Genomic DNA, 13,551 nt, shown 5'->3' with positions numbered 1-13,551 from the left:
ATTAATTAATTATCATGCTGCCGTGGCGCGAGTTTCATTGTCGAAACACGCGGGTTACTCGATCATCGGCTATTATTTCAATGAGGATATTAAAATTTTAGCAATTCCTTAATTAGTTCTACCCTGAATGGCGAGTAATTCGTTTCCTTTTTTTTTTTGAGCAATCACGATTGCTTATTGCTTTCATTTGACTGTTTTGAGGTCCTATCATTTTATTTTCCCGCCAGCACCCTCTGCAGCATCACCGTTGACCGGCCGCCTCACGATGCTCCTCCTCTAGCGAAAACCGCCTCCAGATTGCGTCAATATCCTACACTTACACGCATACATTCATGCACGTACACACACACACACAAACACATACACACACATACATACGCCTACACACACATACACACACACAACCACATACACACGCTCAAACACGTACACACACACGCATACATACAGACACCTACACATAAACACACACCTACACACAACTACCCACACACACATACACATCCCCCCCCCCACTCACACAAACACTCGTACACACAACTACCCACACACTCATACCTGCACACACACACAAACACACATGCCTACACACACATACACATACCCCCCTGCACACAAGCACACATTTCCCCCTGCACAAAACACACCCTACATACACACTCACACACACTCGTAATTGCGAAAAACATAATTTGAATTCAAGAAGTCAAAATTCAAATTATTATTATTATTTTTTTTTTTTTTTTGAATATTACTAAACATTTTACTTTGCTCTTGAAGGAGGACTCAAGTCTACATATTGGCTCAGCATGATTTCACAGAACCTCTAACATTTATCAAGAGATGATAATACGTGTTTTTCACATGATTAATGTCATAGAATCTGTGAAGCAGTAAATTAATGATTTCTCTTAATCTTTTCTTTTCTTTCTAGTGGCCAATTTATTAGGTAACTTTGGCGTCCTATGGACATATGAAGTGTTTTTGACACTTGGCTTCGTATGTGCTGTGCCTGCATCCGCAGGTAAGAATCGTTCGATTTTTAAATATTAGGTTTGCTGCAGCTAATTCTCAACCTTTCTGAACTCCCTTTTGAACACTGAAATGAGATCATGCCCGCTCCCCTCACTACCACATCGTGATTAGTACAATTGGAATATGAAACTTAAACTAGTTTTTAAATGAAAAAATTGAAACATGTAATCTTCTTCTTCTTCTTTACTAATAATAAAGCAGAAAGTCTCTCTGTCCGGAGGATGTCTGGATGTCTGGATGTCTGTAGGATGTCTGTAGGATGTCCGTAGGATGTCTGTGACGCGCATAGCGCTTAAACCGTTCGGCCGATTTTCATGAAATTTGGCACAAAGTTAGTATGTAGCATGGGGGTGTGCACCTCGAAGCGATTTTTCGAAAATTCGATGTGGTTCTTTTTTTATTCCAATTTTAAGAAAAAAAGTATCATAAATTACGAAATTATCGTAACGTGGAACCGTAACATGGGCACAAGCCAGTTGGCGAGATACGAAATTATCATAACGTGGAACCGTAACGTCGGTACAAGCCAACTGGCGAGAAAATTCACTATACATTATTTGTAAATATACAGGCGAACCAAAAGACCTTTTGATTTTTCTATTGCGGGCGAAGCCGTGCGGGTATCACTATTACTAATAATAAAGCTGAAAGTCTCTCTGTCCGGAGGATGTCTGGATGTCTGGATGTCTGTAGGATGTCTGTGACGCGCATAGCGCCTAGACCGTTCGGCCGATTTTCTTGAAATTTAGCACAAAGTTAGTTAGTAGCATGGGGGTGTGCACCTCGAAGCGATTTTTCGAATATTCGATGTGGTTCTTTTTCTATTCCAATTTTAAGAACAAAATTATCATAAAATGGACGAGTAAATTACGAAATTATCATGGAGCCGTAACATGGGCACAAGCCAATTGGCGAGATACGAAATTATCATAACGTGGAACCGCAACATGGGTACAAGCCAATTGGCGAGAAAGTTCACCATACATTATTTGTAAAAATACAGGCGAACCAAAAGATCTTTTAATTTTTCCATTACGGGCAAAGCCGTGCGGATACCACTAGTAAAAAAATAGAACAAGAAGGTTTGAAAAATAAAATTTAGTTCTCTTGTTACTAATAATAAAGCTGGAAAGTCTCTCTGTCCGGAGGATGTCTGGATGTCTGTAGGATGTCTGTGACACGCATAGCGCCTAGACCGTTCGGCCGATTTTCATGACATTTGGCACAAAGTTAGTTTGTAGCATGGGGGTGTTCACCTCGAAGCGATTTTTCGAAAATTCGATGTGGTTCTTTTTTTATTCCAATTTTAAGAAAAAAACTATCATGAATTACGAAATTATCATAACGTGGAACCGTAACATGGGCACAAGCCAATTGACGAGATACGAAATTATCATAACGTGGAACCGTAAGATGGGTACAAGCCAACTGGCGAGAAAATTCGCCATACATTATTTGTAAATATACAGGCGAACCAAAAGACCTTTTGATTTTTCTATTACGGGCAAAGCCGTGCGGGTATCACTAGTTACTAATAATAAAGCGGAAAGTCTCTCTGTCTGGATGTCTGTGACGCGCATAGCGCCTAGACCGTTCTGCCGATTTTCATGAAATTTGGCACAAAGTTAGTTTGTAGCATGGAGGTGTGCACCTCGAAGTGATTTTTCGAAAATTCGATTTTATTCTTTTTCTATTTCACTTTTAAGAACATTTTCCGGAGCAAAATTATCATAAGATTTACGAGTAAATTACGAAATTATCATGACGTGGAATGGGAGAGCGAATGAACATTTATTTATTTATTTATTTAAACCCCACCAATCACCACCGTACCAACCCCGGTGAGGGTTTAACCGGATGTGGTGACTGGGGGGAACAGAACAGATTACGAGCGACACTCGCTGGCACAATTTTGATAATTACAAAAACCAATAACCATAATAAGATAACAAACAACAAAAAGAACTAAATAAAAAGAACTAATATACAAGTGAAGAAGCTAAATAAGACTGGGATGGCTGGTAGCGATTGAACGTAGCCCAATCGGCGAGAAATTCGTCATCCATTATTTGTAAATATACAGGCGAACCGAATGACCTTTTAATTTTCAACTACGGGCAAAGCCGGGCGGGTACCACTAGTTCATTTTATAAAACAAACTTTAATGTTGCTGCAGATCACTATACTTTGAACATACTATCTTCACGTGATATACACCACCAGCTCAGTCACTTCCGGTAATGGGCGGTAATTTACTGAATATACCTTGCCTTGCGTTCAATCTTTGAGTTGAACCGAACCATTGCTTCGGTCACTCGTCTGGTCTGCTAATTCTATATTAGCTACCAGTTTGTTTGGCACTCTTGGCTTCCTTAAGAGGTTTTCCATCTCCAGCTCGGTCACTTTCCTATGCTGGGCTGATGAGTGCGAATAAGCACGAAACTGCAGTCCTCGGCTGGAAATGACTGAGCTGGCGGTGTATTTCATGTAAGACTGGGATGGCTGGTAGCGATTGAACGTAGCCAATCGGCGAGAAATTCGTCATCCATTATTTGTAAATATACAGGCGAACCGAATGACCTTTTAATTTTCAACTACGGGCAAAGCCGTGCGGGTACCACTAGTTCATTTTATAAAACAAACTTTAATGTTGCTGCAGATCACTATACTTTGAACATACTATCATTAAATACAAGAAATCAAAGAATCGAGGAGCTACTAAATACAAATTAATTTGAGGTTTTATCCAGGCTCTTCGAGAGGTTGGCGTGTAATGCTAGTCATTTTTACAACATCAATGGAATTGCTGCTGCTGCTTGTCTTTCACAGGAATTGGAATATTAAATACTGTGACGCAGATCACTTCAGGTTACTTTAAATGTCTTTCTCGGTTTTTTTATTGTTATATAATAAGCTAATACTGGAAATCCGTATATCTTCTTCTCAGAACAACAGTAAGACATCGAATCCCAGGAATAACAGTAAGGTGTCCTACTGTTGATTTGACGCGACGATAGGTGGATGAACATTGCATTAAAAACCTCAAAAATAAATGAATAAATTATAAGGCTGAAAACACACTCTATTAACAAAAAAATCGACGCACCAAGAAGCAATCATCCGATTGCTTTGAAATTTTGTATGCATGAGTGTTTTGACCAGATATGCAAATGATTAAAATTTGGTGTCCAATGAATGAATAGTTTGATCTCCAGCGCATCGGAACTGCGCATCCAGCAGATGTATATAAAAAGCAGTTTTTCAACAGTTGTTAAAACTTTCGGTTTGTTTGCGATTCAGATTACCTATCAACAACTTAAAAATGCCTCGCTGCATGGTTCGTGCTCCTTACGAACAACTGTCAGAGTTTAAAAGAGGTCGTATGATTGTATTGAAAGATTCCGGTTGATCAAATCGGAGAATCGCTCGTCATTTGAGTCGAAGCGATGCGGCGATTCGAAGATGCTGGCAAGAATTGGTGGAAAATGGCAGAGTTCAGCGTCAGAATGGCAGCGGTCGACCTAGGGTTACAACAGATCGTGATGACCGGGTGATTGTCGGATCAGCAGTCACAGCGTTTTCTTCATCTCTATGAACCATCAGACGTTCAACCCAAACACTAGTGAAATACACCGCCAGCTCAGTCATTTCCAGCCGAGGACTGCTGTTTCGTGCTTATTAGCACTCACCAGCCCGGCATAGTAAAGTGACTGAGCTGGAGATGGAAAACCTCTTAAGGAAGCCGAGTGCGAAACAAACTGGTAGCTAATATAGAATTAGCAGACCAGACGAGTGACCGAAACAATGGTTCGGTTCCACTCGAAGATTGAACATTGTTTCGGTCACTCGTCTGGTCTGCTAATTCTGTATTTGCTACCAGTTTGTTTGGCACTCTTGGCTTCCTTAAGAGGTTTTCCATCTCCAGCTCAGTCACTTTCCTATGCGGGGCTGCTGAGTGCTAATAAGCACGAAACTGCAGTCCTCGGCTGGAAATGACTGAGCTGGCGGTGTATTTCACGTATTTCTGCTTTAGCCCTGGCTAATGGGCGGTAATTTACCAAACACCAGTGTCCATCATGACCATTTACAGACGGTTGGGACAACGAAATCTACGCTCGCGCCGATTGTTACGCCACCTGCCACTGACGCCTACACACTGCCGAGCCAGATCACAGTGGTGCATGGCTCGATCAGATTGGAATGGTGCCGACTGGGGATGTATAGTCTTTAGCGACGAATCCCGTTTTCAACTGTGTCATGACGATCATCGAAGACGTGTTTGGAGACACCCAGGGCAGCGGGGGGGATTCTGGTTTCACTTTTACACGCCACACTGGCCCTCAACAAGGCATTATGGTCTATGGTGCCATTTACTTTGATAATTGGACCCCTTTGGTCGCAATTAGATGTACACTTACTTCACAGTGGTACGTCGACGACATCCTAAGGCCTGTTTTGCTGCCGTTCCTTTTTGCAGTACCCTCGGCTGGTTTTCAGCAGGACAATGCCAGATAACATACGGCACGTGTTGCTATGAACTGTCTGCAAACTTGTCAAATTCTTCCGTGGCCTGCCAGATCTCTCCCATTGAGCATGTCTGGGATATGATGGGATGGCGGTTGCATCTGGCAAAGAATGTTGATAACCTCGTCCGACAAATGGAGCGAATTCAGCCGGAAATACCCTCCGGGAGCTTTATTGGTGCTTGCCACGCCGTGCTTCAGCTTGTATCAAGGCTAGAGGTGGGTCAATACCTTATTGAACTTTTATTGGAACTCTGATATAAATTATTCAATTGTTCTTAGAATTCAATCATTTACTATTCGTGCATTGTCTTCCTATTCACCAATTTTCGTCTCAATCGGATCACTCCTTCTTGGTGCATCGATTTCTTTGTTATAGAGTGTACATACCTGCAACTAAAAAATTGATCAGATTACAGTTTTATTTTTTAAACAATGCCTTCCTTGAAATCTTTCTACGTCCCCCCGGTTGCAAACCCTTGAACTACCGGGAAGATCTGTAAGTTGAGGGGGGAAATGGTGAAATTTTTAATCGTTTAACAATTTTTTGGAACGATATCATTTCCCATCATTGATGATAACTTCTTGCGAGTGTAATTGCAATTTTAAAATCCCGTGTTTGATGAGCACCCTCTCTTCGGAGACAGCCATCTCAAGTATTCCCGTTTTGATATCGTCTTCATTTTTGGATAATTTTCCGGCAAAAAAAATTTTTGCAAAGAAATGACCCACCGAAAATTAGAAAATGGGAGTATATTGTTACAAATTCTGTAAATAGTAATTATTGTAGTAACGTAACCTGTAAATATTTTGCCGTAATGAATATACAGCCCCTATACATTCGGCTAAAGTATACGCCCCCCCCCCCATATTTCTTTTTTTGTTCATTGATGAAATCAGATAACGGTGTACGAATTTCGAGAAGGATTTCGAATGTCGTGGAAACTTTTCGATGTTTATAAAAGAATCCCGCGTGATAAAAAGTGAGTTTCAATTGAGAATTCGAACTGAGAGTGTATTAGCTCTGTTTATTGCGAGGCATTTCGCTGTGTTGTTTTTCGTATTTGGAAGTAAATACGTGTGTAACCGTTGAGTTTACGGTGTGGTGTGATATTTGCTTAATTGCTGATGATTAATTTAGCAGTTGTTGACGATCTTTCCTGTACATAGTGTAAATAAATTCTCTGTGTTTTTAATCAAGAACTGTGTCGTCCTTTCAAGGAAGTTGGATGTCGCATTGGATCCGTTACAATATTTAGAGGCAGCGTAGTTCAACAGGTGGCAAATTAACTGCTTCGCGAAAAGAAAAACCACTAGCAGCTTTGGCGACTGGCCAGAAAATCGCATAGATCGTTTGGGGAATTCTTTCGTATCCACAACATATTTCCCAGACCTTGCACCTTTCTTTTTTATTACATATTTCTGTCCGGGAAAATTTACAAATGATGAAGAATAAAGAAGTTGTCAAAACAGCACTGCCTGGTGTCTTTACCTAGAAGCACAGGGCAGCATTCAAAAACGAGATGTAAAGGGTGTCCCAAAATTAACGCAAGATTTGAATTTGCCGCCATTTTTGCAATAAATGGTTGGCGACCCTGAAAAAAGAACAATTTGACAGCTGAGAGTTTAGGGTAATCAAAAATGGAGCGTTATACGATACATTAACGCGCTTTCATTATTGAACAATTGTTTCAAAAATAATGAAAGTTGTGGATGGTCAAGCAGTTACTGTTATTGGCGCTCGGTATCGCAACACGGTAATGCACGGGCTTGTTGTGGGCTTGTTGACATAGACCTTTGAATTCAAATAACCCCATAAGAAGAAATTTAAAAATGTTAAATCACACGATCTAGGGTGCCAATTCTGATCACCGAAATGAGAGAGTACGCGACTAGGAAATACCAGTAATTGAAATGTTTCACTCTCTCTAGCTGTATGGTACAATAACACCCCATTTTTACTAACCCTAAACTCTCAACTGTCAAATTGTTTTTTTTTTCATGGCTGCCAACAATTTATGGAAAAAATGGTGGCAAATTCAAATCTTGCGTTAATTTTGGGAAACCCTTTACAAATGGCGGTAACGTCTGCCAAGAAGTTATAAGCAACGATATAAACTACCAGGTAGTATATGATCGCAAATGGCAGTAACAGTACATTAGACTACAGCAGAGTGTCCCCCCCCCCCCCAAGAGCAAGAGCGCACCTCCCCTAAATATCGCGACTCCCCCAAGTAAAGAAAACCGCTCAAAACAACTCTCCTAAAAATTTCAATGGCTTTGTCTGCGCCATGAACCCCCCCCCCCCCCTTTTAGGTGGGCACCCCTGCACTACAGAGTTCCTTGTACCTCCCACTACACGTGGTTCAACCGGTCAGATGGGGTATTGAAGGAATTTTTTGATCCAGACCAGGAGTCAAGCAGTCCATGATCCATCTCGACAAAGATCAACACTGGGAAATTTTACTTGTCGAATCAAAATCTTTAGCCGTTACTCTTTTTTTAAGCCAAAAAAAAAAAAGGCAACTAAGCAACAAATTAACTTTTGAATTGCAACTAAAACATATTCCTTACATAATTTCCTTTCATTTCATGCAAACTATCAGTTTGAATGAAGGTTAATTCCTATTCCTATTCAGAGTCACAACTGACTACAACTGTATTTATGTCGAGGACTGCATACTAAGTGCCTTGCCTCCATTATTTTATATACCGATAGATGGCAGCACCATCACCGGATCGAACAGTTAAAGAGAATTTAGAACTAGTCCAGGAGCTAATAGCTACCTGGTACTAGCACCCTCAGAGGTATCGTTTCACTTGGAGGACATTAAGACCACGAGCATATTTAACGTCGCCCAGTCCCCTTTAATGACGAAAAGGTTAATATGTATCTAATTCATGGTATTAACGTTAACCAATATTAAAGGTGGGGTCGGAAAAAGTGGCGAGTGCGTGGAGAATGAATTCCTTTTAGAGTCGCCACGTGGTGTGTGACCATCTTGAATCTTAATCTTTACACCGACAGATTTAATGCGCATAAGTTACAACTAGCGTACTTGGAGGATCTTTGACCGGTGGGCATCGGCTTTCCACTTACGAGTCCAATGCTTTACCGTTCAGACTACCACGACTAGTTCTGCAGAAAAAAAAATGTATTGTTAAACGTACTAAAAACTGCATTATTTTTGCTTCCCCAAATGAGTAGAACTTTCTGGTAGGCCTAATATTTTAACACTAATGAAATCCTTAATTTCGAAGTATGATTACTTAAGAAGATTAAAGTTTGCAATTTTGCTGAAACAAGTTGTGATACAAGTTGTGTAGGGGCCGTGGTAGCCCGATCGGTAGAGTGTCGGATTCGGGGCCGGAGGGTCCTGAGTTCGAAACTCGATGGTCGAAGACCCACCGTCGTCATTAAAGGGGACTGGGCGACGTTAAATATGCTCGTGGTCTCAATGTCCTCCAAGTGAAACGATACCTCTGGGGGTGCTAGCACCAGGTAGCTATTAGCTCCTGGACTAGTTCTAAATTCTCATTAACTGTTCGATCCGGTGATGGTGCTGCCATCTATCGGTATATAAAATAATGGAGGCAAGGCACTTAGTATGCAGTCCTTGACATAAATACAGTTGTAGTCAGTTGTGACTCTGAATAGGAATAGGACAAGTTGTGTATTACATTTGTCTCATGGGAAAGGAACAATATTTGTTTTTGCCGTTCGTTTTTCGCAACAATATTTCAACACGATTTAAGGGGGTCCGGGACACATTTTGAAAATTTTTTTATTATATACTTTAGAGTTTTGAATTTTTTTACACCGATTCACCATTTAATTAATAAGCTTAATCACAACACAAATATGAAAAAAAAATTTTTATTCAAATTTAATTTGTTTTTTAAAAAAAAATGGGGTTGCTTTAAATTGCTATAACTCAAAATATTGTTGGTCAATTTTCAATTTTTTTTCAAAAAAGTATGCACAAATATCTAAGCTTTAATTTTTGTTCGGCGATTTTAAAAATATTGATTCAATAAAAAATTAAAAATAATTGAAGAAAAATTTCGAAAAATTCGAAGATACTTTTTTTTAAAAAAACCATATTTTTTGCAGTAAACGTTTTTTTTTTTTCAAAATCGCTGAATAAAAAATTAAGTAAACTGTTTGAAAAAGACATGCTCCAAATATCATTACTTTATCTTCATTGGTTCTTGACTTATAAGAGTTTGAATGCAAGAAATCGGGAAAAATTGCATCATGGAGAAAAACGCGTTTAAAATTTTAAAGCCCAATACACATTAGTTAGGTGCGGGCAACAAAAAGAATTATATCTTTTGTTCTAATAAAGATAAAAACACGATTCAAACGTCCTTTTAAGCAGAAGAAATGGAGTAATTTTTTAAATGATAAAAAAAAAATTGCAAAATTTGTCGATTTTTGTGTCCCGGACCCCCTTAATAATTATTTAGTTTCTAAATCGTGTGTATGGGGAGGATAATACCCATGACGGGAAGATTACCAAGCAGCGCTGGGAGAGATTGCACTTGAAAAGGTCCTACTCTTTGTTTTGTAATCAAAAGGATGGGTAAAACGGAAAAAAATTACATGCAGCGTGTAAGAAGGGCCGCACAGTACGCTTTTTCAGCAGAGCTATCGCAATATGCACGCAACTCAAATTCGGTCTTAGTTTGAAGCGCTTACTTGGGGAAGATTACCTGCTCGAAAAGACATAGTTCTTCTAAAAAAACGATATTTAGCGACGGCAAAGTCCAACTAGTGATCCCGCGGAAATTTTCCTTACCATAATTCTCGCGAAAAAAAATTCTTGAAAACTGCTCCTGGTGATAGGAACCAAAACGGACCAAATGCACCAGCAATTTATGTGAGTATTTCTACGCTACGCTGTTAAAACAGATTTCTTAAAACTGAGACAAAATCGCTTATTTTTGAGATCATCACTTACTCAAAATGGCTCCGAGACAATTTTGTTTAGAATTGAAAAGCAAGAGTTCTTACTTCTTTACTTATAATAAAGCTGAAAGTCCCTCTATCTGTCAAGATCTCTGTGACGCGCATAGCGCCTAGACCGTTTGGCCGCTTTTCATGAAATTTGGCAAAGTTAGTTTGTAGCATGGGGGTGTGCACCTCGAAGCGATTTTTCGAAAATTCGATGTGGTTCTTTTTCTATTCCAATTTTAAGAACAAAAATACCATAAGATGGACGAGTAAATTACGAAATTATCATAACGTGGAACCGTAACATGGGCACAAGCCAATTGGCGAGATACGAAATTATCATAACGTGGAACCGTATCATAGGTACAATCCAATTGGCGAGAAAATTCACCACACATTATTTGTGAATATACAGGCGAACCAAAAGACCTTTTAATTTTTCTATTACGGGCAAAGCCGTGCGGGTACCACTAGTTTGAAATGTACCCTCTTCTCAAAAGCGATTCACCATGTTCTCATTTTTGAAATACCGCTCTATTCAGAAATAAGCACAGAAGATTTCATTTCTGAGATAGGGCTGTTTCAAAAACGAGAACATGTTGGATTGCATACTTATTATCCCCCTTTGAGATTTTAATCAGCATGGACGGGCCGTAATCGAACTGAAGCCGATACACTTTGACAGCTGAGAGTTTAGGGTAATAAAAAATGGAGCGTTATACGATACAATAACGCGCTTTCATTATTGAACAATTGTTTCAAAAATAATGAAAGTTGTGGCTGGTCAAGCAGTTACTGTTATTGGCACTCGGTATCGCAACACGGTAATGCACGGGCTTGTTGTGGGCTTGTTGACATAGACCTTTGAATTCAAATAAACCCATAAGAAGACATTTAAAAATGTTAAATCACACGATCTAGGGTGCCAATTCTGATGACCGAAATGAGAGAGTACGCGACTAGGAAATGCCTTATGCAGTCATTGAAATGTTTCACTCTCTCTAGCTGTATGGTACAATAACACCCCATTTTTACTAACCCTAAACTCCCAACTGTCAAATTGTTCTTTTTTCATGGCTGCCAACAATTTATGGAAAAAATGGTGGAAAATTCAAATCTTGCGTTAATTTTGGGACACCCTTTATATACACTCAGTCAATCTTTAAACTGGGAGCTAAAAATATTTTTCACAACAGTGTGAAGTCTGCAGTGAGGAACTGAAAAATTCAACTCCCGCTTTCCTCTTGCGTATTTTTGAGATGGTCTGCTTACTTGAATTTAAATTTGACATTTACGTATTTCTAAGTGAAAACTGCTTGAAAAATATCAGAAGATAAAAAATGTTTTTCCTTTCTATAAACAGATGATTTTTAACGGTGCATTGAGAACTTAAACACACAGTCGGGATCTGGAAAACTAGTTTACCTCATAGTCCTCCTTAAAATCCCTTCCAATAAGTTAATATCTTTAATAAGTTTATTTCTTTGATTAGTTTCTCTTTAATAGGGTTATATCGTTACTTATACAGGGTGTTTCAAAACGAATAGCGGGGTTTTAACATGTTATAATATTTATTACACCAAACTTACAGCCACAGGTGATATATCAAATGGAAGAGAAACTCAAACAGTTTTGTTTGTTGGCATCAGTGCGCATGCTAACTGGTACTTCTTATCTGGATACTTTACTGCTATGGCTCTTCCCTCAACTGACACAAGATGAACCAGAAAACTTCATCTTTCAGCAAGATGGTGCGCCGCCTCACTGGCATAATGAGGTACGCGATTGGCTTAACATAAAGGTACCCGATCGCTGGATTGGCCGTAAGGGGCCTAATGACAGGGCTTGTTTCCATGGCCTCCACGGTCACCCGACCTAGCGCCGTGTGATTTCTATCTTTGAGGGTTTATTAAGGACCGTGTGTATGTGCCTCCACTGCCAGCCGACCTTCCCGAATTAAGGAACAGGATTGAAACAGCTGTAGCAGCAATTATCAATGAGACACTCATCAAAGTTTGGGAAGAACTTGCATATCGTCTTGACGTGTGCCGAGTGACGAATGGTGCTCACATTGAACACTTGAAGGCTATTATGTAAAACTGTTTGAGTTTCTCTTTCATTCGTTATATCACTTGTGGCTGTAAGTTTGGTGTAATAAATATTATAACATGTTCGTTAAAACCCCGCTATTCATTTTGAACACCCTGTATAATATCTTCAATTAGTTTGTCTTGAAAAAGTTAACCTTTCTGCTGTCATCTTTCTCACTTTTTCTCCACAGTGGTGGATGTGTATCTGTACCAAGTGCTTTTCCGCGGCATGAAGTTGGCTGGAATTGTGCTCACGCTGGTTGGCTTCTGCCTGGTGCTGCTGCCTGAGAACTGGCCTGACTACCTCACACTGTTGCTCAGGTGGAGGAGAAGAAGCAAGAATACGCCTCAACCACAACAGACCTGCACAGAACCGAGGACAAGTTACACGTCCCGCCTGCGGACGCACAGTGGCAGGGTGAAGTAGAAAGAACTACTAAAGAACAAGGGATCTTTAGTGTGACAAATGGTGCTTTCGCCGATGCGAATGTTTCAAAAAGCATATTGCCAACAAAGGTGGTGGTGTACATCAATGCACAGCGCAGGGTGAAGTAGGAAGGACTCTTGAAGGACAAAGGATCCTTAGCCGGTGCTTTCACTGATGTCCATGTTTGGAAAAGCTTATTGCCTGTCAGTGGATTTGCATAGCTGGCGAAGTAGAGAGGGCTCTCAAAGAACAAATGATTTTTAGTGTGATAAATGGTGCTTTCACCGATGCGAATGTTTCAAAAAGCATATTGCCTACAAAGGTGGTGGTGTACATCAATGCACAGCGCAAGGTGAAGTAGGAAGGACTCCTGAAGGACAAAGGATCCTTAGCCGGTGCTTTCACTGATGTCCATGTTTGGAAAAGTTTATTGCCTGTCAGTGGATTTGCATTGCTGGCATAGTCGAAAAGCGAAGTAGAGAGGGCTCTCAAAGAACAAATGATTTTTAGTGTGTTAAA

At 39.9% G+C, this 13,551-nt stretch overlaps 1 protein-coding gene across 1 annotated transcript in view; it reads left to right on the top strand.

The window, feature by feature from the left end:
- The window catches only part of LOC129235088 (putative thiamine transporter SLC35F3), a 42,848-nt gene extending 29,816 nt beyond the window's left edge, over positions 1–13,032 (top strand). Inside the window, exons 6-7 of the mRNA XM_054868768.1 lie at positions 935–1,024; positions 12,797–13,032. Of these exons, the coding sequence (XP_054724743.1) occupies positions 935–1,024; positions 12,797–13,032 (326 nt within the window). The remainder of the gene's footprint in view (positions 1–934; positions 1,025–12,796) is intronic.
- The last annotated feature ends 519 nt before the right edge of the window (positions 13,033–13,551 follow it).

The sequence above is a fragment of the Uloborus diversus genome, chromosome 2, assembly GCF_026930045.1.
Source record: "Uloborus diversus isolate 005 chromosome 2, Udiv.v.3.1, whole genome shotgun sequence".
Taxonomy (NCBI): domain Eukaryota; kingdom Metazoa; phylum Arthropoda; class Arachnida; order Araneae; family Uloboridae; genus Uloborus; species Uloborus diversus.
The sequence above is the reverse complement of the archived record's forward strand: the minus strand, read 5'-3'. Positions and strand labels throughout refer to the sequence as shown.